Source organism: Mustela putorius, unplaced genomic scaffold (assembly GCF_011764305.1).
Source record: "Mustela putorius furo isolate JIRA1106 unplaced genomic scaffold, ASM1176430v1.1 tig00000430_pilon_pilon_pilon, whole genome shotgun sequence".
NCBI classification, from domain to species: domain Eukaryota; kingdom Metazoa; phylum Chordata; class Mammalia; order Carnivora; family Mustelidae; genus Mustela; species Mustela putorius.
In genome coordinates this window covers 3,349,954-3,375,301 of record NW_025421377.1, presented here as the reverse complement: position 1 = coordinate 3,375,301, position 25,348 = coordinate 3,349,954, and the positions used below count along the sequence as shown (strand labels likewise).

The window sequence follows — 25,348 nt, the reverse complement described above, 5'->3', positions numbered from 1 at the left end:
TAGTTTTATTTGTTTATCTAATGATTTTCCAGTTCTTTTAACAGAATGCACACTTCATAGAATGGGGGTTGATTTTTTAATTTAAGTGATTAAAACAGTACCTGGTACATAACAAGTACCCAATAAATATTTGTTGGATTAATAAACTATTCCTAATAACTTTTCATGTGCTGAACTGCTTCTAACCAAAAGCGTATAGAAGAAAAGAGAAAAGTTCAAGTAGAGACATTAATCAAGTGATGGAAAACAGGTTTTCTTTATTCTTTTGGTGATCAGTAAATATTGATTAAGTGAATGCATATTTTAGAATAATGTTTGTTACTTGGGTTGTATTTGTTAACATCAATTTCAAAATCGGTTATTTAGGGGCGCCTGGATGGCTCAGTGGGTTAAGCCGCTGCCTTCGGCTCAGGTCATGATCTCAGGGTCCTGGGATCGAGTCCTGCATCAGGCTCTCTGCTCAGCAGGGATCCTGCTTCTCTCTCTCTCTCTCTCTGCCTGCCTCTCTGTCTACTTTTGATCTCTCTCGGTTAAATAAATAAATAAATCTTTAAAAAAAAACAGTTATTGATACACTTTCTTTTGTGTTCCTTAAGTATTATATTCCTGCTTTCCTCAGAGTTCACATTTTAACACATGGGAGAAGGGAAGGGTGGAGGAAAGATTTAGGTACCAGATGGGAGCATTTCCACTCTTGATAAAAATGGCTCATAGTTTTTAGCAACTGCTATTAAAACTACTGTTCAAATAAAGACCTCGTATACATAGTAATTCCTGAGATCCTTTTGGAGATTCCAACTGCCATAAGAAGTCAAACTCTCTCTCTCTTCACAATGACGTCATACTTTATGTGGAAAACCCAAAAGACTCCACCCCTAAAGTACTAGAACTCACACAGCAATTCAGCAAGGTGGCAGGATACAGAATCAATGCACAGAAATCAGCTGCTTTTCCATATACTAACAATGTAAGTGTAGAAAGAGAAATTAAGGAATCATTTCCATTCACAATAGTAACAAAAACCGTAAGATACCTAAGAATAAACCTAACTAAAGAGGTAAAGGCTCTATACTCTAGAAACTACAGAACACTTACGAAAAAAATTGAGGAACACACAAAAAGATGGAAAAACATTCCATGCATGGAGTGGAAGAGTAAACAGTTAGAATGTCTATCCTTCCCAGAGCAATTTACACTTTCAATGCCATACCTATTAAAATAGCACTGGTGTTTTTCAAAGAGCTAGAACAAAGAAATCCTAAAATTTGTACAGAACCAGAAAAGACCCCAAATCGCCAAGGGAAAGATGAAAAAGAAAAACAAAACTGGGGGCATCATATTGCCTGATTTCAAGCTATATTACAAAGCTGTGATCACCAAGACAGCATGGTACTGGCACAAAAACAGAATAGAGACTCCAGAAATGGACCCTCAACTCTATGGTCAACTAATATTGGACAAAACAGGAAAAAAATGTCCAATGGAAAAAAGACAGTCTCTTCAATAAGTGGTGCTGGGAGACTTGGACAGCTACACAGAGAAGAATGAAACTGGACCGTTCCCTTGCACCATAAACAAAGATAAACTCAAAATGGATGAAAGACCTCAACGTGAGACAGGAATCCATCAACATCCTATGACCTCTTCGCTGACACTGGAAAACAGGTTTTCAAACAAAAGCCACCTCTGCCTGAATGTAGACATGTGTGCACAAGGACTCTGAGGCTGCTTTCAGACCTACGAGGAATAACAGAGGGTTATGGATTCCTAGTGATATTTGCCATGGACAAAAATGGCAACACATGTATTACAACCTTAAGCGAGTCTTCTATTTCCGTAACGTGTTCTTGGTCTTATTTCCTTCCAAATGTGAAAGAGGATGACATTTCCTTGGAAATAGCCAATTGCCTTCTAAATAACAGAGTTTTATAAATATACAAATTCTCCACATACGTTTTTCTATTCTTCAATAGACTGCACTTAGAATTTTAAAATCTATTCCTTAAAAAAAAAAAAACTCTTCATCCTCTGGAAAATCAAAGCAATGAGGATTTGATTCTAATATTGTTATTGTTACTGTTCCTTTCCCCTGTATTTTCTTTTACTATTTCCTCCTTAAAAATGATGGGACGTTTTATCTTTCTTCATCCAAAGGTTCATGAAAATCTACGCAGAAGAATGATCAAATGACAGAAGACAAGAATCAAAGGGGCAATCAAAATGCCACTGGACAGGAGAGAACAATGTGGGGATAAGCTAAAATTTAACTTCATCCTTCTGGAGGAATGGTCGTTGCTCAAAAAACCGACAGCAAAAATGGCAAAAGTGCAATTAATCTCCAGTCATGTGAGTAAGGGGGCTCTGGAAGCAAAGGAGAGGAGAAGATAAATGAGAGGCTGGAGAGGTGAGCTCATGGGATCTCCTGGAATCTGAAAGGGAAAATGTAGGCACAAAGTCCAAGCCCGGAATGGCAACTGTGGATGAGGAGAGATGGCTAAAAGATGATCGCTTCTCGGGAGGGAGGCCTCTGCTGCAGCCTTCTCCTTAGGGGAGAGATTTTGTAACCCTGGAGAGTAGATTTCATGACCCTGAAAGCAGGAAATGGCACAAGCATAAAACAGAATTTGTTTGAAGACCAAGTTCAAAGAAAGGACATTGAGTTTACCTCTTCTGGAAGGTAAACTCAATGAAACCCATGACCTTATATCAATAGCCACATGCTGGGAATCCACCTGCTACTACCATGTATTACGAAACTGGCCTGCTGGGTAGAACAGTGTATGCAAAGGATTGATAACAGGACTCAACAAAAGGAAGCAGTGACCTCAAGTCTTCCGAGGGTAAGAACCAATCATGGTCTGTACAAGTGGGTTTTTAAAAACAAGCTCTAACATCTTTGAAGGGCCCCCCTCACCTCTCTTTCCCCCAACAGACTTGGAATTTAATTTAGGTCGGGGGTACAAGACAACCTTCATTAATAATAATACCATTCCTGCATCCTGGCCTTGAACTTTAAGTCAGACCAGATTCCTCTAGGAAAACCCCATTTAGTTCCTTGATCTGAATGGACTGGATGATATTAAAGGATCATGAGAATTTCTTCTTTCCTGAAAGTTGGACGTGTGACTTCTCTGTGTTGGCTGTGGCAGGTACCTGTGGTGGACAGTAAGTTACTCCCCAGCCTGGAGAGGAAGTTCAAGTCAGAATAAAGTTAGACTGATGAAAATAAACACATTTTAAATTTGGGATTTCCTCAAATTTCTGGTTAATTTGGGGGGAGGGAGTAAAAATAATAATATTGAGAGCTTAATATGGCTGGGAACTTTTATCTTACTTGATCCTCATACCATCTCCTCAAAGAAATGAAAGTACAGGGAAGTTAAATCATTTACCAAGGTCACACACCGCAGGCCGAGAATTTAAACTCCAGCTACACCCGTTCTTTCTAACTGATGTGGGTCAGTGTCTTTAGAACAGTGAGTGCAGCAGAACTATGGCAGGTCTGATTTTTGCCTGCCCTCTACTTTTCCCCAATCCTTCTCCTTCTTCCCAGTGCTGTCCATGGGATTGAGCTCTGTCCTCAGGAACAATAAATGTCCCAGGCCTGGTCAATGACAAAATGATCTTTTTTATCAAGCCGATTTGAGCTGGTTTCTGTCACTTGCTGCTGAAAGGGCCCTGACTAATGGAGTCCTCCTCTCGAGAGTAGAGCATCTGATTACAATTCGGGGATACCTCAGCTTTGCTCACCTATAGGGTCCTGGCCTTCCTTAGTCCCCATGATCCTGACCATGCACTTGGGAGAGCACTTTGAATTTCTGGCCATGGCAAAGCATAGTGGAGGCAGGAGGAGACTGAGGGACTGAACACAGCGCAAGTGCTCTTTCCGCAACTCCTTGTAATGGTGGAGTTCATGGGCTAGAGATCCAGAGCTCCCCCGCACCGCCCACGAACTCTGTGACATGGGCTCATTCCTGAAGGCTCCTTTCTGTGCCTGACCGTCCTCGTCTACGAGGTGGATAACGATAGCACTTACTAGCAGGGTCGTTCTGAGGATTAGATTTATGTATATCAAGCACTTAGAAGAGTGCCTGGCATATAAGAGACATTCCATAAATGTTCATAAGTGCTCTATTAATTACTATTAATTCTGTAGGAGATAAATTAGGAAAGAGTTGTGAGACAGCCAGCCAGGGAAAGAAAATGAGAAAGGGGGGACAGGTAGACTGATAGCATGGAGATCAATTAAGCAGAGGCAGGGTCTGGCTTTGGCTTCAGGGCGAGGAAGCCACGCAGATCACACCACTGTACTGCAGGAAGAGTAGAACCTGGAGAATTTAATTTAGGCTTTAGAACCAGACTAAGCAGGATTCATATCCTGCCTCTGCGGTTTTTTCTTTTTTAGCTGTGAAATTTTTGGAAAAATTACGAGCCCCTTTGAAATTCTGATTCTTGGGTGCCCGGGTGGCTCAGTGGGTTAAGCCTCTGCCTTTAGATCAGGTCATGATCTCAGGGTCCTGGGATCGAGCCCCACATCGGGCTCTCTGCTCAGCAGGGAGCCTGCTTCCCCCTCTCTCTCTGCCTGCCCCTCTGCCTACTTGTGATCTCTCTTAAGGGGAAAAAAAAAAAAATTCTGATTCTTTGTCTTAGAACGGGTACAATACGAAGTTCTCCCTCAAAAAGTTTTGTAGAGGAAAATGAGGCAGAGAAGGTTTAGTACCTCGCACAAGAGACGGCACAGTAAGGTTTAGCAAATCCTAGACATTATGAATTGTAGGGCTGAAACGCCCGATTTTTTCAGGTAAGTACCTAAGACCTTTCAGAGTCGTACCTATGTTCACCTCAGAGGCAAGTAACTTCATATCTGCCCCGTCGGCAGAGGTGTTCCAAAACAGCCACAGTAACTTTAAGCAGCCCCGAACGTACCACACTATTTGAGCTGGGCTCGCCAGAACGTGCTCCGGCTTGGACAGCGGGTGCGTTTCGGTCCAAGCATTTCTGCCTCGGCACCTACCTCTGATTTCTGGCCACTCTTGTAAAGTTCCGGCAGCTGTAGGAGGGTCTCTGCAGACACATCTTTCTCCAAGACACCATAAATGACAGGAGGAGCGGAAGTGAAAAGGAGGTTGAACAAGATCAAAACCCAGTAGTCAGTCATGGAAGTTCCTGAAAATCCACAAAAGAACTGGTACCAGAAAAGGAGGTTCACATAGGCCTAGGGACACAAGAGGGAACATTTGCATCTTAGAAACAAAGAGCCACAATGTGTGCCATGAGCACACAAGCCACCTGCTGCCACTGTCAGCTGTGTGATCCCGGCCTCTCTCTCTCCCTTAGCAAAATGGAAGACCACAACTTACCTTACCGTCTTTTGAGGATACGTGTTTTATTAAAGGAAAACATGACATACATATACACACATATGTACACACATGCGCGCAAGCCCCTTCCTGTGGAGTGCGGGCCCGGTTCTCACCCTCTTAACAACTCGGGAATTACTGTGGCCCCATTTCACAGATGAGGAAACTGAGGCACAGACCGGCTAAAGAACTTGTCCTAAGTCATCTGGCTCATCAGTAATAGTTGTGAGACAGCTAGTTACACAGTAACAGAGCCAGTATTCAAACCAAGGCACCGCTTCTGCATGGGGCGATCCTAGCCCTGTGCCTGGTACGTAGCAGGCACACAACAGATTTTCATCCTCCTGCTTTCTAGGTTCAAGATTACTTTTGAGTGGTGCCAGCAGGGTGGCCAACCATCCCACTGAGCTTGGGGATGAGGAGCTTCCCAGGACATGAGTTCTCCCAGCTAAAACTGGGACAGTACCAGGCGAACCAGCACGGGGGTCCCCCTAGAGGCTAGAAACATACATTCTCCAGGGTTTCCTCCAGTGTTTTGCCTCAGATGAACGGGGTCTGTGACTGCTAAAGCTCTATGCCTTCAAGCAAGGCAGGCCCCAGGAAAGGCCCCTGGAGTTAAGTTTAGGAGTTGTATTCAGGGCCTGAAGACACTTCCTACTGCTTTTTTTCACTTTAGGCCATTTTCCGAACCTTTCTGAATTTTGATTTCCTTGTCTGAAAATGATAATTATACCACCTCCGAGCTTACTATCAGGATCCAGTTAGAAGGTGCTCACGACCTGTAAAGTGCCTTACAAGTAGGAAGACGGTACTGTCGGCATTCTAGACACAGAGGTGTACTTCAGGATAACAGCTACGATCCTCAGGATGGGGTTTCTTAAATCTAGGGACTATGGACACACCCCATGCCCCGCTCCTGGAAACGTATCAATTTGGGGTACATGTGTTTTGCGGAATGAATTCATAGTCTTCTTCAGTATCTCAAAAGTCTTCTAAGACCTGAGAACCACAGTCTCAGAAAGACAAGTTACCTGAATGGCTTCTGGTACTGGCCTTTTTCTCTATAGTTTACAAAACATTCACTGTTTTGCTAGGTAAGTAAGAGGCAGAAGTGAGTCAGGAGAGTATCATTGTGAACAGCCACCGAGGGTTTCACAGCGGAAGACCCAGGGTCCCCGATCCCTGGTCATGGAGTATCTCCTGATACTCACTGAACCGCTCTCCAAGAGCGTATGACACCCCTCTTCCTAATACCAGTGTTCCTTACTTTTTGGGTTTAATCTGGGCTTAAAAGGAAAGGGGTGGGGGTGGGATACACCACAAGAGGAGAAGGTAGAAAAAGGCAAAAGCATTTAAAAAAAAAAAAATTGGGAAAGAGAATCCTCCCTAAAAGTTGGTGACCACTACCAAGTCCTGGAATTAAAAAAAAAAAAAAGCTCATTGTGCTGCAGGACAAAAAAAGCAAAATGTTCTGCTCACCAAGACACACACATATACAAGCGCAGATCTAAATGACACATTTTGGAATACATGTAGAATGACCTGTTAAGAAGTTGGTTTTTTTTCTAAAGGTGGTATTTCGAGAGTAAAATAAATTGATGTTCACTATTAACACACTACCTATGGACCTAAATCTAAGAAATTTGGTCTAAAAAATCATGACATATTTACATAATCACCTGCCTAGAAGGAACTTTAGGGAAGCAATCTAAGGTCAACATGATCTTGTAAAAGAGGAGACCGAAACTTAAACAGCATGCCAAAGATCAGACGCTAGGACTTCTCATTGAATTCTGCCCCTTGAGGAATGACACAGTCAAAATTAAGTTCTCTAGCCGCCAAATAACTCCCAAGCACAAATACATTTTACAGGCTTGCTAAAGAATTCTTCATTTGTGAGTGTCAGCCGGCTACGGGCTAAGGCGTAAGCCTGAGTTTTCAGTGGCATCCGTGTCTTCAATATGCAACACAGACACCCGTCTGGGGACGGCAGATAGTTTTGGCTAGCTCCTGGAAAATGGAAGCAAACCTTTTCATTCTCTACTGACAGATGGCATTAAACATTTCATAATTCTGCTTGTCACCACCTCTCCATGGAAGGTCAAAACCTGGGTCTTCAATGAACCAGACAGGACTTAATGGGATGGAGAAGCACAGGGAACAGGAAATGCCAGCAGAGGGACGAGCCCAGCAATTTGCTGTCATCGGCTGAACCGACATAAGCACATTCCCAGCAGGAGCGCTCCTGCTGTTCCCGGAACCTCAGTAAGCCAGGCGGCCTCACGCAGGGCACGTCCTCTCCATCCCTTCGGCAAGCAGGATAGGAAAGTGAGGAGGGGTTAGGGACGAATTTTCTGGGGCTACGTACCACATTCTTGTAGAAAAAATAGAGAATCATATTGGAGAGTCGCGTGTAACACCAGTGCCCGTGGACCAGGAGGAGCTTGCCCAGATGCTTAAACTGAGCGATGGCAAAGTCGCTGGCCATCACCGCCTGCAGGGGCAACAGGGAGAGGCCACGTTCACGATCAGACACGTTCACAGGGACGACGCAGCTTTGCAGCCTGACCACCAGCGGGCTCCCACCAGCCCAATCTGTTGTTCAAACCAGCACAAAACAGAGCAACCCCAAACAGAAACTCATGAACACAGAGCGGTAGTCAGCCTTCCAGCATGGCCCCAGGAAACAACAGCTCTCTTGGGCCACCACTGGTGACGGAATTTCAGCACATGCACTTTTCTGGAAAGCGGCTCCCTTAGCGAGAACGCCGCAGGTTAACCTCGGCATCCGCTTCTCCTTGGGGAGAAGAACGTTGAAAGTATTGTAGTCACGACTTTATGTAATTGTAGAATGTGCCAGGGAAAGAGATAATTGAATTTCTTAAGTTTTGCAGAAATATCCTAATTTACAATTCTCTGAAAACCCTAAGCCTCATGTCCTGTCTTTCTCCAATGGTGTGTGCTCCGTACATGAAAAGTAGTTTTTGGACAAGCTTTTATCTGACTTTTGTGCCTAAAAAACTATCCAGTATGCACAAGACACATCACACACACACACACACACACACCCAAATAGGACACTCCTCTCTCCCTCATTCTCAAATATCATCTTCTTCCCTCCCTCTTTAGGTCTGTAGGTCTTTATTCAAATCCTTAGTAGCTTTCTTCAGTGTCTAAAGTCACACAGTTATTTCAGGGCTAAATATATATACTATTATGATTTAGAGGAGCTATATATTTTAAACTGAAGGAGCACACACTCCACATTACCCAGGAAAACGCCCCAATACCCACAAAGTGATTAATAGACACACTTCCTGCCTCCTACTCCCGATCTAGCCACGGCCGGCCTCACTTTACCACCAAGATTTCCCTGTGGGAATGCTGCCCTTGGATAGGCAGGTCAAGTTCATGGTACTTGAGTGCATGAAATCCACTCACCTGCATGCCTTCTTGACCTGAGATCCCAATCCCGATGTCTGCCACTTGAATCATGCTCACATCATTGGCACCATCGCCTTCAGGGAGCCAAAGAAAAGGCAAGAAACATAGGAAGGGTAAAGAACAGAGGCAAACTTTGCAAAGCAACAGTGACCACTCAAGCAAACAAATCCTTCAACGTTTAACCCAAGTCTGCAAGTTACCTGAAAGCTCATGAAATGGACATTGCATGCATCCCTCTGCCACCAGGAAGAATTCTAAACTTAATAACGCCTGAAAATCCTTCACGCAAAGGCACCTATCTGATCTCCCCCATTTCGGTGCCATTCACTCTACTTTCAATTTTCCAGATACCTCTGCTCCTTCAGGCCACTGCGCCTGTGGTTTCTGCAGCCTTGGACACCGGCCTCATGGGGCTGAACTTCCCTGGTCCTTGCCCTCAGCTCAGATGTCACTTCCTCTGGGAAATCCTTCTCATAGTCCCATTATATTAGATGCCTCTTCCTGAGATCCCCGTGCCATATCATATGCACCGTATGATCTTATGGTTGTTATATATTTCTTGGTCTCCCCAACACTATGGAAGCTTTTTAAGGGGAAGTATTACATTCCTGTTGGTAATGAACACTTATTCCCAATAGCCACCAACCATTCACCTGTTTTCAGTGCCCTGATTTTCCCTGAGAACGTTGAAGCCATGTGGTTTGTTAGGATGAACCCAAAGCCCCAGATTTAAGGTGGCAACTAACCCAGGCCTAGACAGTTAGCACCGTCTGCTCCCTGGCTCAGAGATGGGTACCAGACTCAACTGATGTAACTGACATGTCCAGGGGTTCTAGTTCCGGGAACATCTGGATCTAGGGGCTTGAACAAAATCCCTTATTCTGATACTTTACTCGAGTAACGTGAAAAAGAGCTGCTATCTTTTCACTCAGGTTGTTAATAGGGTAGGATGTAAGCCTAGGAGTTTGGGGGGCTGTATCAGCACACTGAGGGGAGACGGTACCCGAGACTAAAAACAATCCAGGTGGAAACAGAGACTGTAAGAGACGGCTGAGTCCTCATCTTGCCATTTTCCAAACTCTGGAGTAGCTCAGAGCTTACCGTGAGACTGGTTCTCTCCTCCACATATACTCATGTACTGGTGATCCTGTCTAAAATCAAGATCTTAAGTATCACCCAGATTTATAGTTCCCAAATGTATATCTCCAGTCAGCCCCCCATTGCTACATTCCAGACTTTGTATCCAGCTGCCTGACACACCCCTGCTTAGACCTCTAATGGACTTTTTCATACTTAACATGCCTAAGACCCAGCTCCTGATTCCCCCGGCTCCATCTTTCAGAGACAAAACCCTACTTCCCTTAACTCCTTCTATTATATACCATTCAAGTTCATCAGCAAACGTCGCCAGCTCTTTCTATGACCTGACCATGTTTCCCCACCTCTTCTGCTCCCATCTGGGCTCAAGTCACTGCCAGCTCTTGCCTCAATTATTCCAGTAGCCTCTCAACTGGTCTCCGTATTATGTCCTTGCACTTGATCCTGGCTCTTCAACACAGCAGCCCTGTGATCCTCTGAAACGTAAAGCAGATCATGTTCCTTCGCTGTTCAGAGTCCTCCAAAGACTCCTTATCTCATCAGATAAAAGCCAAACATTGAGGCATCTCATCTCGGTGGCTCAGTTGGTTGAGCATCCGACTCCTGATCTGGGCTCAGGTCATGATCTCGGGGCTTGAGAGTCTGAGCCCCAGGTCAGGCTCCGTGCTGGGTGTGGAGCCCGCTTAGGATTCTCCCTCTCCCTCTGCCCCGCTCCCCTTAAAAAAGAAAGGCCAAAAACTTATAATGGCCTCCAGGACCCTACATGATCTGGCCACCTGTCATCTTTGCCCATCACTAACCTACAGAAAACCCTTCCCTTTGCTCCATCTGCTTTGGCTTTGAACATAATAACTTGGCCCATGGACTTCACTTTCCGTGTCCTCCCCAGGAATCCCTCCCCTCAGAACTCCCATGGCTCCCTTATCATTCTCTTCAAGTCTCTGCCCACACACAGGTTTCTCAGGGATATTGTCTCTGAAAAACACTGAAGTTAGCAGCCCTCCTCCTGTCCCCCCAGTGCTCTATATCCCCTGGCTCTGCTTTTTAAAAAAAAAAAAAAAATAGCATTTGTCACTACCTGATTTATATTTATGCCTTTTTCGTTTTGTTTCATTTTTTTACTCTATGCCTCCTAGTGAATGTAAGCTCAAGGAAAAAGTACTTTGTCAATTGTATACAGTCTTTTATCTCTACCGCCTAGCAAAATGTCTGATAAACAGAAGGCACTCAATAACTATTTGTTGAATGAATACTTAAATGATTTGTTCATGCCCCTGAATTTAACTTTCCTGAAGGTGGCACTTCTAGACTTTGCAGTTCTAGGATTCAGTACATTTATTCTCCTTGACTTGGCTGATTTGGTGATCGGACAAGCAACCCAAGGCCCTACCTTATTGTTTTCTTTCTTATTTGACAGAGAGAAACACAGCAAGAGAGGGAACGCAAGCAGGGGGAGTGGGAGAGGGAGAAGCAGGCTTCCCACGGAGCAGGGAGCCCAATGGGGGGCTTGATCTCAGGACCCTGGGATCAGGACCTGAGCTGAAGGCAGACGCTTAATGGACTGAGCCACCCAGGCGCCCTCCGTATTGTTTTCCATGTCACATTCCTACTCCGTGGCTCATAGCAGGTGGTCAAATAGGCGAGGAAGAGAAAGGGGGTTAGGAGTAGAGGGCAGAGAGTAAGAAGGGAGAAAGGGAGAAGGAACATGGGTGTGGAAAAGGACAGACAGAAGGGTAAACAGGGATTTGGAAGGAAGGACAGCCAGAAAGCAGCCCCCTCCCCTCTCACCGATGGCCAAGGTCATCACCCGGAGATGGTTGCGAACCAGTTTCACCACCTCGCTCTTCTGCAGGGGGGTGGCTCGGCAGCAGACCACGGCCTGACAGCAGGCAGTCAGCTCCAGGAACTGCCTCTGCAGACTCTCCTGCAGAGCAAACTCCAGGGCCTTCCCGGTGATGACGAGGCCAGCCCGCAGCCTGGAGTCCTGGGTGGCCGGAAGCCGGGGCAAACCCTCCCGCGGTGACGGTGGCTCTGGAGAGGCTGGATTCTTCTCCTGAAGTTCTTTCAGAATTGTGCTCATCAGCCTCTCACAGGCATCCTTGAGACAGGAAGCCAAGACAGTTAGCCCGAGGGCTCCCTTGATGGCCATATCCGGGTAATTGATCATTGTCATTCTTTAGCAACTGCTGTGTCACGGCAACCCCAGGTAGTAAATAATCAGTTACTTCCGAAGCCCTCCCAGCTCTTCCGCAGAGACTTCCGTGTCTCTGTGGGCACCAGGTCATAGGACAGAAGACCTCTCACCCACAGTGCTACGACTAAAACTAACTTGGAATTTCTTTATTTGTACAATTTCCCTTCTCAGATAGGCACCCTTGAGAGTCCTCTAATCTTTTTCTACCACTATCTGCTTGACTTTAGGCAAATTATGTCACCTCTTGGAGTCTCAGTGGGTTAAAACCTCTGCCTTCAGCTCAGGTCATGATCCCAAGGTCCTGGGATCGAGTCCCACATCGGGCTCTCTGCTCAGAAGGGAGCCTGCTTCTCTCTTTCTCTGCCTGCCTCTCTGCCTACTTGTGATCTCTGTCTGTCAAATAAATAAATAAAATCTTGAAAAAACTGCAAATGTCTACACATCGTAAGGTCATTGTGAAGAATGGGTAAGAAAACACATGCAAAAGCTCCTTGTGTAGGCAAGGCAGAGAATTTAAAGCAACAGTTAGCACTGTTACCTTCTTTTGGATTCCACATTCATTCATTCATTCATTCACTAAGTATTGAGAAACCACTTTATACTAGAAAACATTCTAGGCCCTGGGGATTGGCCAACAAGTGCAAAAAAAATAAAAAAATAAAAAATAAAAAAATAAAAATCCGTGCTCTCATGGAGCTTACGTTCTGGTTGAGATGTTGTCAGTAGTGCTGGTCATGTTTGGTTTAAATGCATCTCTCTACTCTCCTCACCCCGACAAAGTCAGAAGTACTATGAAGATAGATATCATTTTTAAATTTACTTTTGTAGCCTTCACAATGCCTAAAAGAGAGTCATATCAGTCACTGAATACTTACTGGATGGATTCTACTCAAGAAGACTAACAATAAAACTATCCAGAAATTACTGTGTCAAGGGACCACCAACGACAGAACCTAACAAAATCCAGGAGCCCTGAATTTAAGTTTAGATGTTAAGACTGAAAGAAAAGAAAACAAAACACCAAAAACTGAAAGTTTATTCATAAGTGAACCCCTCACTCGGAGGTCATTCATTCTTATTTCAAATGCTGCTTAATTAAGCATTTCTCAGCCCACGACAAAATCAAATGGATTGGGAAGAAGTAGATATGGATACGTAGCATGACACAAGAAAGACTTCATTAACTACAGAAGCTACACACAAGACCTCCAACTTTATTTTTTAAGATTTTATTATTTATTTGACAGAGAGAGCACAGCAGGGGGAAGGGGAGAGGGAGAAGCAGGCTCCCCCCTGAGCAGAGAGCCCAACACGGGGCTCGATCCCAGGATCCTGAGATCCTGACCTGAGAAGGCAGATGCTTAATCAACTGAGCCACCCAGCCGCCCCAGAGCTTCTGCTTTAAAATGGAGCTACCCAGCAACCTGGACGTTAGGAACAAATCTGACCCTATACAACTCAAAAACCTGCTAAGGAAAGTGTATGAAGACAAAGAAAACAAGCCCTTTATAGGCTCAATATATAATAGGAAAAAATTATTTTTGAAAACCTTCTAGAGGTTGGTTACATTAAAATGATACATTTAGAAGGTAACACACCCTGAAGTCATTGAAAATCAGCATATCAACATGAGATGATACTGAAGGTATACGTTAAGTGAAAAAATACAATACTATAAATACAACCTTTGCATACTTGTAGTGCACAGAATAAAGTCTTGAGTGATTACCCTCCAAAATGTAAACCTAAATTATCCGTAATTTTATGATTCTAGATGCTTTTATCCTTTTGAATATATATTTAGTTTATAAATTACATTTTCATTATAGAAATATGTATAAATACACACACATACACACACACTCAATATCCTTATTTGCAGATTCTGTATGTGTGAATTCACCTACTTGCTAAAACTGATCTGGAATCCTATAATCAGTACTTGTAGTGCTTTTGTGGTCATTTGTGGACATGCACAGAGAGAAAAATTTGAGTCATGTGATAGGGCCTCTGCTGAAATCGAATGAGGAGATGCTACATCTTCTTACCTCAGCTCCCATACTGTAAATAAGTACCCTTTCCACTGTTGGGTGACACCTTTTCTTTTTTTTTTTTCTTCTTTTCTTTTCTTAAGATTTTATTTATTTATTTGACACAGAGAGAAAAAGTGAGCACAAGCAGGGGGAACAGCAGGCAGAGGGAGAAAACAAGCCCCCTGCCAAGCAGGGAGCCCGACAGGGGACTCGATCCCAGGATCCCGGGATCATGACCTGAGCAGAAGGCAGACACTTAACTGACTGAGCCACCCAGGTGCCCCGGTGACACATTTTCTGTATGTTTCTTTTTCTTCATTTCATCGTTTAAAATGGCCTCCAAGCCCAGTGCAGAAGTGCCATCGAGTCGTCCTATATATAAGAAGGTTATGACGTGCCTTGCAGAAAGAGGAGGCATGTTAGAGAAGCCTCACGCAGGCCTGAGTTATAGTCCTGTTGGCCGTGAATTCAATGTTACTGAATCAACCATACATATATAGTAAGTTGTTGTTAAACAGAAACACACACGGAACAATGTTATATACTGATTGGTTGACAAAACAAAAGTTGCGACCAAAGGCTTATGGGAACCTATACTTCCTCCAAGGGTAATAGTTCTGTATTCACTAATTCAGTGTTTAGGGCAACTTTATAGAATTTGACTCCATGAATAATGAGAATAACTACAGATAGATAAATACAGGTTACATAATACATAATACAATACAAAACACACGTGACACGTTTTCAGCTGGGGGTACTTAGACAAGTCACAACCTTTTGGAGTTTCAGCCTATAAAAATGAGGATAATTTTATCTGATCTGTCTACTTGTTATAACTGCAAAGGAAGATCTCGTATGTGAAAGTCTTTTATAACATGAAAATAAAGAGTTATTATCTCTGGAGAAAAGTTTAAATGAAATCATAAAAATAAAACTCAAAAAAATTAAATGATGGATCCTGAAAGGGCTTTAAGTATCACAAGGCAGTAAATGATCCATGATATGGGGGCCACCTGCATGGCTCAGTTAGTTAAGCATCTGCCTTAGGCTCAGGGTCCTGGGATCGAGTCCCCTGTCCGGCTTCTGGCTCAGCCTCAACCAGGAGCCTGCTTCTCTCTTCCTCAGCCCCCTCCCACCCCCGGCTCATGCTCGCGCGCGCTCGCGCGCTCTCTCTCTCTCTCTCCCTCAGGTGTGTGCGCACGCGCTATCTCAAACAAATAAATAAAATCTTAATAAACAAATTATCCGAGATAGGATTCTATTAACCCCCTATTCTGATAAAACCCCAAAACTTTTATGAAAATGGAAACTGTAAAGTTTATAAGTGGCTACATTTATTGTAAACCAACTTTCAAATTTAGGAATAGGAGTTCATGGAAATTCATAAAGCTGAGTGACTACACTAAAGAAATGACCAGATGTTCTACTAGTTTCCGGGTGGCCCACTTAGGATGTCACAGATGTAATTTCTTCACTAAGTGACAAACCGGGTTCAATAATCTTTCTTTTTTTAATTCTTAGCATCTCCTGATGGAGAGGAAGGGAGAAAATAATAATTAATAATAATAATAGTAATAATAGTCACTGAGCCCCTACTATGTGCCTGGCATTTTATATACTTGGACTTGAGTCACCACAAAACTAAATTATGTTCACTGTGTACAGTTTTAATTATTTGGAAAATTCACACAAGGTGGAATAGCTTTCAATAGTAAAAAAATTTATGTTTTGCACTTAGAACAGCCCATAGTGGATACTCCATAAAGGCTTCTTGAATTGTTAAGTTTTAAATGCCTCTAACTATAAATTATATGTTTACCGATACATTCTGCCATCCTAATGACTTTACTGTTCACAAAAGCATCAAAATCAAACATCAAGAATCGACTTTTCTTTTTTAATGTTCATTGAGCCCCTCTTCTCTGCCAGGCACTACATGTTAGTTTATGATCTATATCTTCTCATTTCATACCCACAATGACCCTATGAGATGGGCATGACTCTTACATCACAGGTTAAGTAAAAGGCCTGGAGGAAAATTCTCCAAAGTCACATATCTGATCACAGGCAGGCCAAGCACATGAACCAGGGGCCTACGAATCTTATGGCACAGCCATTTTATTTATTTATTTATTTATTTTTTAAGATTTTATTTATTTTTTTGACAGAGAGAGACACAGCGAGAGAGGGAACACAAGCAGGAGCAATGGGAGAGGGAGAAGCAGGCTTCCCACTGAGCAGGAAGCCCCATGGGGGGCTCGATCCCAGGACCCTGGGATCATGACCTGAGTCGAAGGCAGACGCCTAATGATTGAGCCGCCCAGGCACCCCTAGCACAACAATTTTAGTGACCAAAATGACTAATGACAATTTTCTTGTGTTCAGCCCCTGCTGGTACTGGGCGCTGCTGGGTGGTTTTGCTTATGGCTCTCTGGGCCACAGACAACTGCCCAGGAGACCTCATTCTGTGTTGAATAAGGAAAATTCTCTTTCCTTAAAATGTATGATCTGGTTAGGCATTGGCTGAGGCCCGACTTTAAAAACACGGCTAACCAGACATGGCAGCCTGTGACAGAGCCCCAAGATGGGATCCAGATGAGAAACTCCAGAGGATTTCGGAGAGGCAGGTTGCTGCCAGAGAATGGATGTCATTGATTAAGTCTGACTATTGAGGAAGGAGGGAGGAAGGTTCTCCAAGCTAATTAAATAACCTGCACAAATCTCAGAGAATAGTACCATACTGGAAAAACTTTTTTAAAATGCCTGCTTAACTGATTACAATATTTGTGTTAGAGATTAATGGGGATGAGGCAGGGATGATTTAAAAAATAAGGTGGATCCAAACCTCTTAAATTCCTTCTTAAGGAAAAAAAAAAAAAAAAATTCCCCTCCCTTAAAAAACAGTTTGAAACATGGTATTCTCAATAGCACTATACCTAAGAATTACCACTAGAGGGCATAATTATCCCGAGAGTCCATTTTTGTTATTAACCATAAAGACATTAAAGTGTTCACCTGATTTTGATAGAAATCACCACCTCAACTTGAAATAGAGGTATATTCCTGTCCCAGAACTTGATATATTTTGCCATTATGGGCTAAATCTTACTCAGTTCCCTGGAAACTGAGTATGGGGGAGGGGAGGCAAATAAAAAATGAAAGGCAACTTTCTTTAGCAATAATTCTTTTGAATCATGTTTAACCATGAAGCCTTTAGAAGGACTAGGTACCTTCCAGAGCACAAGGTAGGCTGCTAAAGAGAAGACATAATTATCAAGCTAAGGGTTACTGGGGTTTTTTTTTCCTCCCTACATTCATCCAATCACAAACACTCCCCTGGCTAAGAAAAAGCAAAAGGACAGATTCAGTCTCATGATACGTACTTTGCTCTGGGTATTGAGGATAAAGAGCTTGTCACCCGCTTCCAGGAGTTTGCACGCATAAGCTATGTTGACAGCTGTCTCCTGCTTGTCCCCTGTCAGCATCCAGATCTTGATGCCGGCTTTCTGAAGGGCCTCGATGGACTCGGGGACTCCCTCCTGCAGACGGTCTTCAATGCCTGTAGCACCTAAAAGACAGCCGGATGCAAAGGGCTTGTGAGAAATCAAAGCCAGCAGAAGCTCACCTGGGCTATAACGGAACTCTGTTAGCACCATCCTGAGCTACACACTGTTCCAGTAGCTTCTGGGCATTCAAAGGAAGCGTGAAGACCCAGTCCAAAATCATAGACAATATCATATCTGGGGAAGGAAGCCTTAGGAATCACTGAGCTTATTAAACTTACTTGTTCTCCTTTAGGCTAGCTTTCCTCTCTGTGAATTGAGGGAAGCTTGTGGTTTTAGTTACTTATGTAACCTTGCTCTATAATCTTACAATTCTGTGGTACTCCTGAGGGTAAGGCAGGCGTTTGAGGAATGCCCTTGCCGATAAGTTGCTTATGTTATGAAAGAGCATTGAAAATAGATATTACAAGTCTGCAAATACCTTTTCTAAACCAACGGGGGCCAGAAAAGCTTTGGAATTCCAAAGTTTTTCAGATTTTAGAAAGGTAATGTAGTGCATGGTTTTGAAATATCCACTAATAAAGCATATTAAGATATCTGTAGCAAAACTTATAATGTTTGTACTAATTAGGATAATAAAGACTCATAAAATCTTATTAAATCAGGCCTGATTTTATAACCAAATGCATTCTGGCATTAAACCCACAGAGCACTTTTGAGTTTGGAATTTCAGAAGAAATGTGGACCCGTACTATGGACACTGTCACAGAGAAATGACACAGATTAGGGTTCATCACTCTTCCCACTCCTTACAAAGTGAGATCCTTGTTCTGTGAACCAGAGCAATGGAGCTGAGAGACTGGTCCCTCGGTATGTGAGCACTCAGATTAGAGTCTAGATCTCCCGACTCTTGAGACAGTGGGGATTCTCAAGCCTGGCTGCCTCTTAGCATTCCTTGGGGAGCTTTTAAATATACAAACGCCCCAGCCACATGTCAGATCAAGGAATCAGAACCCCTGAGAAGAGTTTAAAGTGCTCCAGGTGATTTCAGGATGCAGCTCAGTCTGGACAAGAGGTGTCCGCTGTGCAACCTTTAGCTGCAATCAGGATGTAAAAGAGAGAGAAACAAATTTCACTGGTCCGGTTGTAGGTACAGAAGAAAGAACATCGGCCCTGGAACTAGGTAGATCTGAGTCTCCTTCTAGCTCTGTCAGCTAGTAGCACGTGACTTTGAACGAGTCAACGAACCACTCCGTGCTCTAAGTTTCCTCTAAATAAGAGAAATTTGACATGCAGATTCCAAAGACCACACATTTCGTGTACCTTAACCAACACCTGGCAAGAAACGTCAACTGGATAGCCTCTGGAACCAGGATATTTATTTGACTTGGTAGTCTATGTTAAATGATAAGGTTTTAAATGATCTCCTTAAGGATGACCACCCTGATCCCACCATAAGTGAAGTCTAGTTCACAACAGTGGAAAGCAGAATGAAAAGAATTGGAAACGGGGTACAGATCAGACTGGACAGGGTGGAGAGAACTATTTGCTCTGTTAGATCAAAGTGGTGGTGTGTTGGGGGCCAAACCACTGGTGAATGACTTTAAACTTAGAGCCATCCAGTGTTTTCCAAAGTTCTCTATTTTGACCGTACAACATAGTCTACCTACCAAGTAGAGTGAGCTTGTTCTCCAACCTCATGGCAGATTCAAGGAGTAATTCTTCCCTGTGGTCAATGCTGGTTTCAGCTAAAAAATGGTTCCTCAGCCACTCCGCGTATTCAGCGTCACTCATGACCTGCAGTGCAGGGGAGAAAAGAGCTGTGAGAAAGGCCATATCATCTTGCAGGATCCTGCCAGGACCCTGACCACTAGGTAATCCAAGCTTAGACCCATCCAAGCTAGGTAATCCTGTCTTCATTCCTCATGCCGCAAGCTTTCTGAGATCAGACTATTGTAACACTGATGATGGATGGATCCACTAGCTCAGTACCTCTTGGAAATCCTAGGCATCATATATAATGAAAAGGGATGAATCTATTTAATTAAGCCAGGGACTATGCAGTTGGAAGAGGTCTCCACTTGGTAGTTGAATCTAGAAAGATCTTAATGGCGCAGTTGAGAAAGTAGCGTCAGGACTCCTCAGTTCCAAGTATTAGGGAGGCAGGAGCATGCTGGTATCTTCTGATGATGAGTTTATGGGGTAGTTATTTGTAAAGGTGAAAAGAGGGAGGGAACCATACACGTGAAATAAGGAAGGACTCTTCCAGAAGAAATTAAATGGAATTCCTAAAGAAGGAACCAATGGTACATTTTCCTTCTTCTTAGGTTGCCATAGAGAGAAATCTACATTACAAGTTTCCTAAAGCAACACGAAATCGAGGGAGGAAGGCAATTTCTCTATCTACTTATTCTTACCCACAGGGTTAGTGGACTTAGGACAAATCTGACATCTACTGGGCTGCATTTTTATCAGGGGCAGGATCATTCCACTTGAAAAGGTAGAACTCTCTCCTTTTCCTTTGATCTTGAAACTTTCCATGCCGCTGGCTGACTAAGTGTTGACTAGGAGCCTGCAACAGTTGCAACAGATCCCAGTTGCCCTAAGGCAGATCATAAGAACTAGAATTTGGCTAAGAAACAAGAGATCCCTAGGTTTGCCTTAGGTCCTAGTAGAGTCTCCAATTCACGTTTCCAGGAGGAAATCATAATGAATGGCAATTCATGCACTGAGACTTTGAATTACATGTATCTGCCTGTCTTTTATACTCATTGGAGCCCAAAATGACAGAGTGAAATCAATACTCTGGCTTCTAACACAGCCAAAATTAACCGCAGGGTTGAGAGGGAGAGAAGGTGGGGTGGGGGAGTGTTATATGGAGAAGAGGCAAAGAGGTGGCAAGATGAATTTCTTGTTCTTTTCTAGTATTTCCCCTACATGGACTTGTCATTCTCTGTTTCATGTTCTTCAGTGTTCATCAAAGTCTCTGGTACACCTCCACAACTAACACCCTTCCCTCCCCCATAAGACAGCCTTCTCTTGTCTCAACCCCTACTCGACTCCCTCTCATTGAAGCTAAGAAGCTTGACTTGGTCAATACCCAAGCCACATCCTCCTGGCATAAAGACGTGACCGATTCACTTGAAAAGGGCTCCAGGTCTGTTTCCCCCATGTCCCCAGGGGAGGGTCTGGTAATATCACCCCTCAGCTTCTTGGAGTTCTGTCTTCTTCTTTATTACTTCAATGTTTTAGAAAGCATACACAACATCTCAGGATTATTCTCAATAAGAGAATGATCCATACTGACATAATATTTAATAAAATTACTTGGATTGATAGATAAAGACTTAAGAGCATGTAAGGAAAAGTTGTGAGAACTTTAAGGGAAAATTAAGGCCAGTCTCTGGCCTCATTCTTTCCAAAGAACATTTAATGCAGGGATGATATTTACAAAGGACTGAGGGAAAAGAAAGTAGGTCCAGGGACTTTTAGATTTTTATTTCCAGCCAAACTGCAGTTAACGTACTAAAGCACTCACAGACACACTGAAACAGGGGAGAACTCTGAAAACAGAACTTTCAGGTGTTCTTCTGGCAAAACACTGAGCACAAACTCCAACCTAATCAATGCATATGGAAGACAGACGCTATGAATAGAGAGCCCACAATCCAAGAGCTTCCCAACGGTGTGGATCAGGGTTTGATGCATGCTTGACCCCAAGCAGTGAGGGCCACCCAAGCGAAAGAATGAACACGATGGCCCCAACACAGCAGCCTCACCTTCTTCGCTATACATAAAGTGCGTAGGCCCCGTCTGGCATAGTCATCCAAGTGTTTCTGGGTTTTCTCCCTTATTATCATCTGCTGTTTTTCCAGACTTGCTCCATCTGAAATAATTAACAAAACAAGTATTCCCACCAGTCTGCCCAATTACAGAGATGTTTTTACAAACAATGGTATAGTTTCCAACCCACAACAGACAAAAGACCTTGTAGTTCTGAATCCCAAATGCACATTTATAAAAGGGACCCTGAATAAATCTTTCCCGTGCATCCTTCCTCCTGGGAAGAACTTAATACGAACACGGTTCCCAAAACATCAACGACAATAGTAACAAGAACCATCATCATTCTAGCTGCCTCCGTTGGGGAGGCACTGGGCAGAGGCTCTATGCGTAGTGCACACAGTATGCCATTAGACCTCCAAGGAACCTATAAAACAGGTATGACACTCCCCATTTGTTGAACACAGAATAGGTAGGTAACTTTACCAACACAGCACCGATGACAGAGGCCAGATGTGCACCCAGGTCTGCGCAGCACCAAAACTTACATGCATTCTCACCAAATCCTAGGCAGCTTCCCCCATTTACAAAGTGCAGCTGTTCCCCAAAGACCCACGTGTTTCTCTTTATAAACCATCGAGATTGGCCTTTCAATCTCTGAACCGCGCACATACCCCTCCACGTTCTGCGCAGCAGGAACTCACCCGGGGAAGCCACCGAGAGCAACTCCATGATGACCGAGTCAGCACCCTTTGTATACACCACGACTTGGTTGGAAAGGGGGTGCCGAACGACCACAGACATTCTTTTCCTTACGGAGTCGAAGGGCAGGATGTGTAGGAGTTGAAATGTTAATGACCCCAGAGCAGCGAAGTCCACCACGACCTGCTCTGGGGTCCGGGAGCGTAAAGTGCACTGGTAAGCCCTGGCCGCATACACCAAGGCCGCCTCATCGGGGCTCTCCGCCTCATAACACAGGGTGGAGGTCGAGGGCTGTCCAGGGGAGGGCGCCGTCTCGCCTTCCGGGAGGCCAGGATCACTGTTCTGTTTCTCCATATCTGGAGGGCAAGGAGAGTCCCCAGAGCCCTGGGGGCGCTCACTCCCAGGGGAGGTCTCTTCCTCCACTGGGGAAGCCAGTTTCATTCGACTAAAGAGGGAGAGTCTGCTCACAAAGGCATTTGGGACCCCAGGAGAGGGCTCTTTCCCACCGGCAAGCGATGGTGAACTTGATCTTCGGACAGACAATCTCTGGAAGAGGTTTTTAATCTCTTCCAAGGACTTGATAGGCATTCCACTCAGGGACGAGAGCCCAATCTAGGAGAGAAGATTCCAGAGAATCTCAGTAATACAATAAAAAAATGCAGTAGATGACAACGGTAAAGTCAAACCAGGAAATAATTAGATAAGGAAAGAGTTACCACTCCTTAAACAGCCAGCAGCCTGCTTCATACATAAAATTGCCTCCACAAAATACAAGCAAAAATAAAAATGGCCATAATGAAAAATATGTGCTAATGTTGATGGCATTATAATTTCTATAACCATTCAGAAAGAGATGTGACAAATGATAGCAAAACATAAAATGCTACTATTGCTACCAGTGGGCATACGATAGCAGTGTTGCCTAATGAATAATTTAAAATATAGATAATCCATAATATTTATTATGTACATCCTAGCAATAGCAATTTAAAAACTATAAGCAAATGAAGTATTCAAAAATAGCAAAATAGCAATATCTTCTTGAATATTTTAAAAATAAAGTTTAGAAAGCCTATGGGGTAAAACTGGAAAACCTATAAAAATGTAAAAATTGTGTGAACAATATAAAATTTTTTTTAAATTGTGTGAACAATATAAGAAACATGTGAGTAATAATATACATTCAAAACACTGGAAGAAAGTTAAGTCAAACAATTAACAAGATGGGGCGCCTGGGTAGCTCAGTGGGTTAGGCCTCTGCCTTCAGCTCAGGTCATGATCTCAGGGTCCTCGGATCGAGCCCCGCATCAGGCTTGGAGCCTGCTTCCCCCCTCTCTCTCTGCCTGCCTCTCTGCATGCTTGTGATCTCTCTCTCTGTCAAATAAACAAACAAACAAACAGACAAGATGGGCTTTTTTCCCTTTCCCCCACCAGATTCTATAAAGGTTGTTACTACGACTTTTTCTGTTGTCTTAAAAAAGTAAAGAAATTGACCTACAGAAGAGTTATCAGCACAAATTATCAGCTTATCAGCAGAAATTCACAATGAATGTGAGTCTCTATTATAATTTCTATTACAAAATTTTTTGTAATTTTTAGCCTGATGTTTTTCTAGCTCATAACATTTATGTGATTAAATGTAGAATTTAATATTATGAAGGCCAATTAATTGGATCCTAAAACTTTGTCATTCAGAAATGCCCAAGATATTAAAAAGTTTTTTCCTAAAAATTTTTAATCTTCTGACAGTTGGAGAAACACATGTTGGTCGATTTCTATACTTATCGGAACTCGGAAATGAAAAAAGAGACCATCACAGGTGAGGTTTCATCTTCTTTGTAGATTCTGTTTAGTTCCTTATTATTCACTGTCTCAGTCACTACCTCAAAATATCATGAAGCTTAGGCTCTTCTACCTGTAGAGACCTTCTTTCAGACCACAGGGTATTATATTCTTTGGGGATAAGGCGACAGTATTTTTCAAACAAAAAACACCAAGAGGTGCCTACTTTGGAAACAGATGTATGAGAAAAATTGTCACATGAGGAGAAAAAAAGAACATCCAGTGATTTATTCTCTAATTACGTAATCACTTTCTAAAGAGAAACTCTCTAGCCAAAAGTCCTACAAAAACAGTTTTCTGATCAAATAAAAGCTTAATTGGAAGTAAGTTATTTTTATGTTAAAGTTGACCACCTCTGAAGTTGCTAAAAGAAAATGATCTGATGGAAAATTAAAATTTAATTGGGTTGCATCGCAAATTGAATTTTAAGTGGATATGTGCAAAAGGGAAGAAAGTTATCCACAAGGAAGCTAGCACAGCATGTGGTGAATCACCGGTCTTTTAAACAAGTTTTTCTTTTTAATTGAAAATGAATGTTTCCATAAATTCTAAACTATAAATTGACTTTTTCAATCTTGCTTTTGTGGGAACTGTAGCATCTTGATACATTATAAAAATATTGGATTTTTAAATTGGGTTAGAACTAATTAGAACTAACCCAACTGGTACAGGAAAATGGTACATTATCATTAAACATGATAATGAATCCAATACTTTATATTTCGCTTGACATAATGCATATGATGTGGGAAGTCTCAGAAGCCTCGAAGAAGCTTCAATTTGGCAAAGAAACTATGCAAAATGAACACAGCCACATTCTACCAGAGCGGTTCTCATCAGCTATCCTTCTAGAGTCAAAACAGTAGAATAGCACTGAGCCATACTTCATGGGTTCAAATCTCACTTCCCCCACTTGGCCCTGTGACCCCAGGAAAATTACTTACCCTCAATTATAAAATGGGGAATAGTGGAGTAATATTACCTGATTTACGCGGTCATTGGAAGGGGAACATGTTAGTATCAATAAATCACTTAGAATATCGTAGTTACAGAGCAGAGATTAAGTGATGTATGTTAGCTGGTATTGTTATTATCATTTAGCATTAATTATTATCTACATAAAAAGGCCAGTATAAGTACATTTAAACCCGAAGTTCTCTTCTGGGAAGTAACCCTTATTTGTATTAGAGACCTTACCTTTTGTCGTGGTTGGTTGGGAGCAGAAACCACTACTGTGTTGCAAATTGCCAAAGCAATAAAGAAGTCCATGATGTACAAGGTCTCCAGTAGTGGATCTGGGATAGTCTCATCTAGTGGGGTAAAAAGCTGCGGTGTAATCTGACTAAATTTGTCCAAAAGCCTGGTGTCTGGTACCACATCTGTTTC

The 25,348-nt window shown here is 43.0% G+C and overlaps 1 protein-coding gene across 4 annotated transcripts in view; it reads right to left on the bottom strand.

Moving 5' to 3' along the window:
- ATP10D (ATPase phospholipid transporting 10D (putative)) overlaps window positions 1–25,348 on the bottom strand; it is a 104,110-nt gene that overhangs the window by 10,631 nt on the left and 68,131 nt on the right. For 3 of the 4 annotated variants that reach the window (XM_013062691.2, XM_004764927.3, XM_013062692.2), the window contains 9 exons: window positions 25,160–25,348; window positions 22,123–22,732; window positions 21,415–21,521; window positions 19,306–19,432; window positions 17,516–17,700; window positions 11,691–12,000; window positions 8,802–8,878; window positions 7,729–7,854; window positions 5,015–5,215 (listed from right to left, as the gene is read on the bottom strand). In XM_013062691.2, the coding sequence (XP_012918145.1) occupies window positions 5,015–5,215; window positions 7,729–7,854; window positions 8,802–8,878; window positions 11,691–12,000; window positions 17,516–17,700; window positions 19,306–19,432; window positions 21,415–21,521; window positions 22,123–22,732; window positions 25,160–25,348 (1,932 nt within the window). Of the gene's footprint in view, window positions 1–5,014; window positions 5,216–7,728; window positions 7,855–8,801; window positions 8,879–11,690; window positions 12,001–17,515; window positions 17,701–19,305; window positions 19,433–21,414; window positions 21,522–22,122; window positions 22,733–25,159 lie in introns of those variants that run through there. The other variant, XM_013062693.2, reaches the window with a different exon arrangement.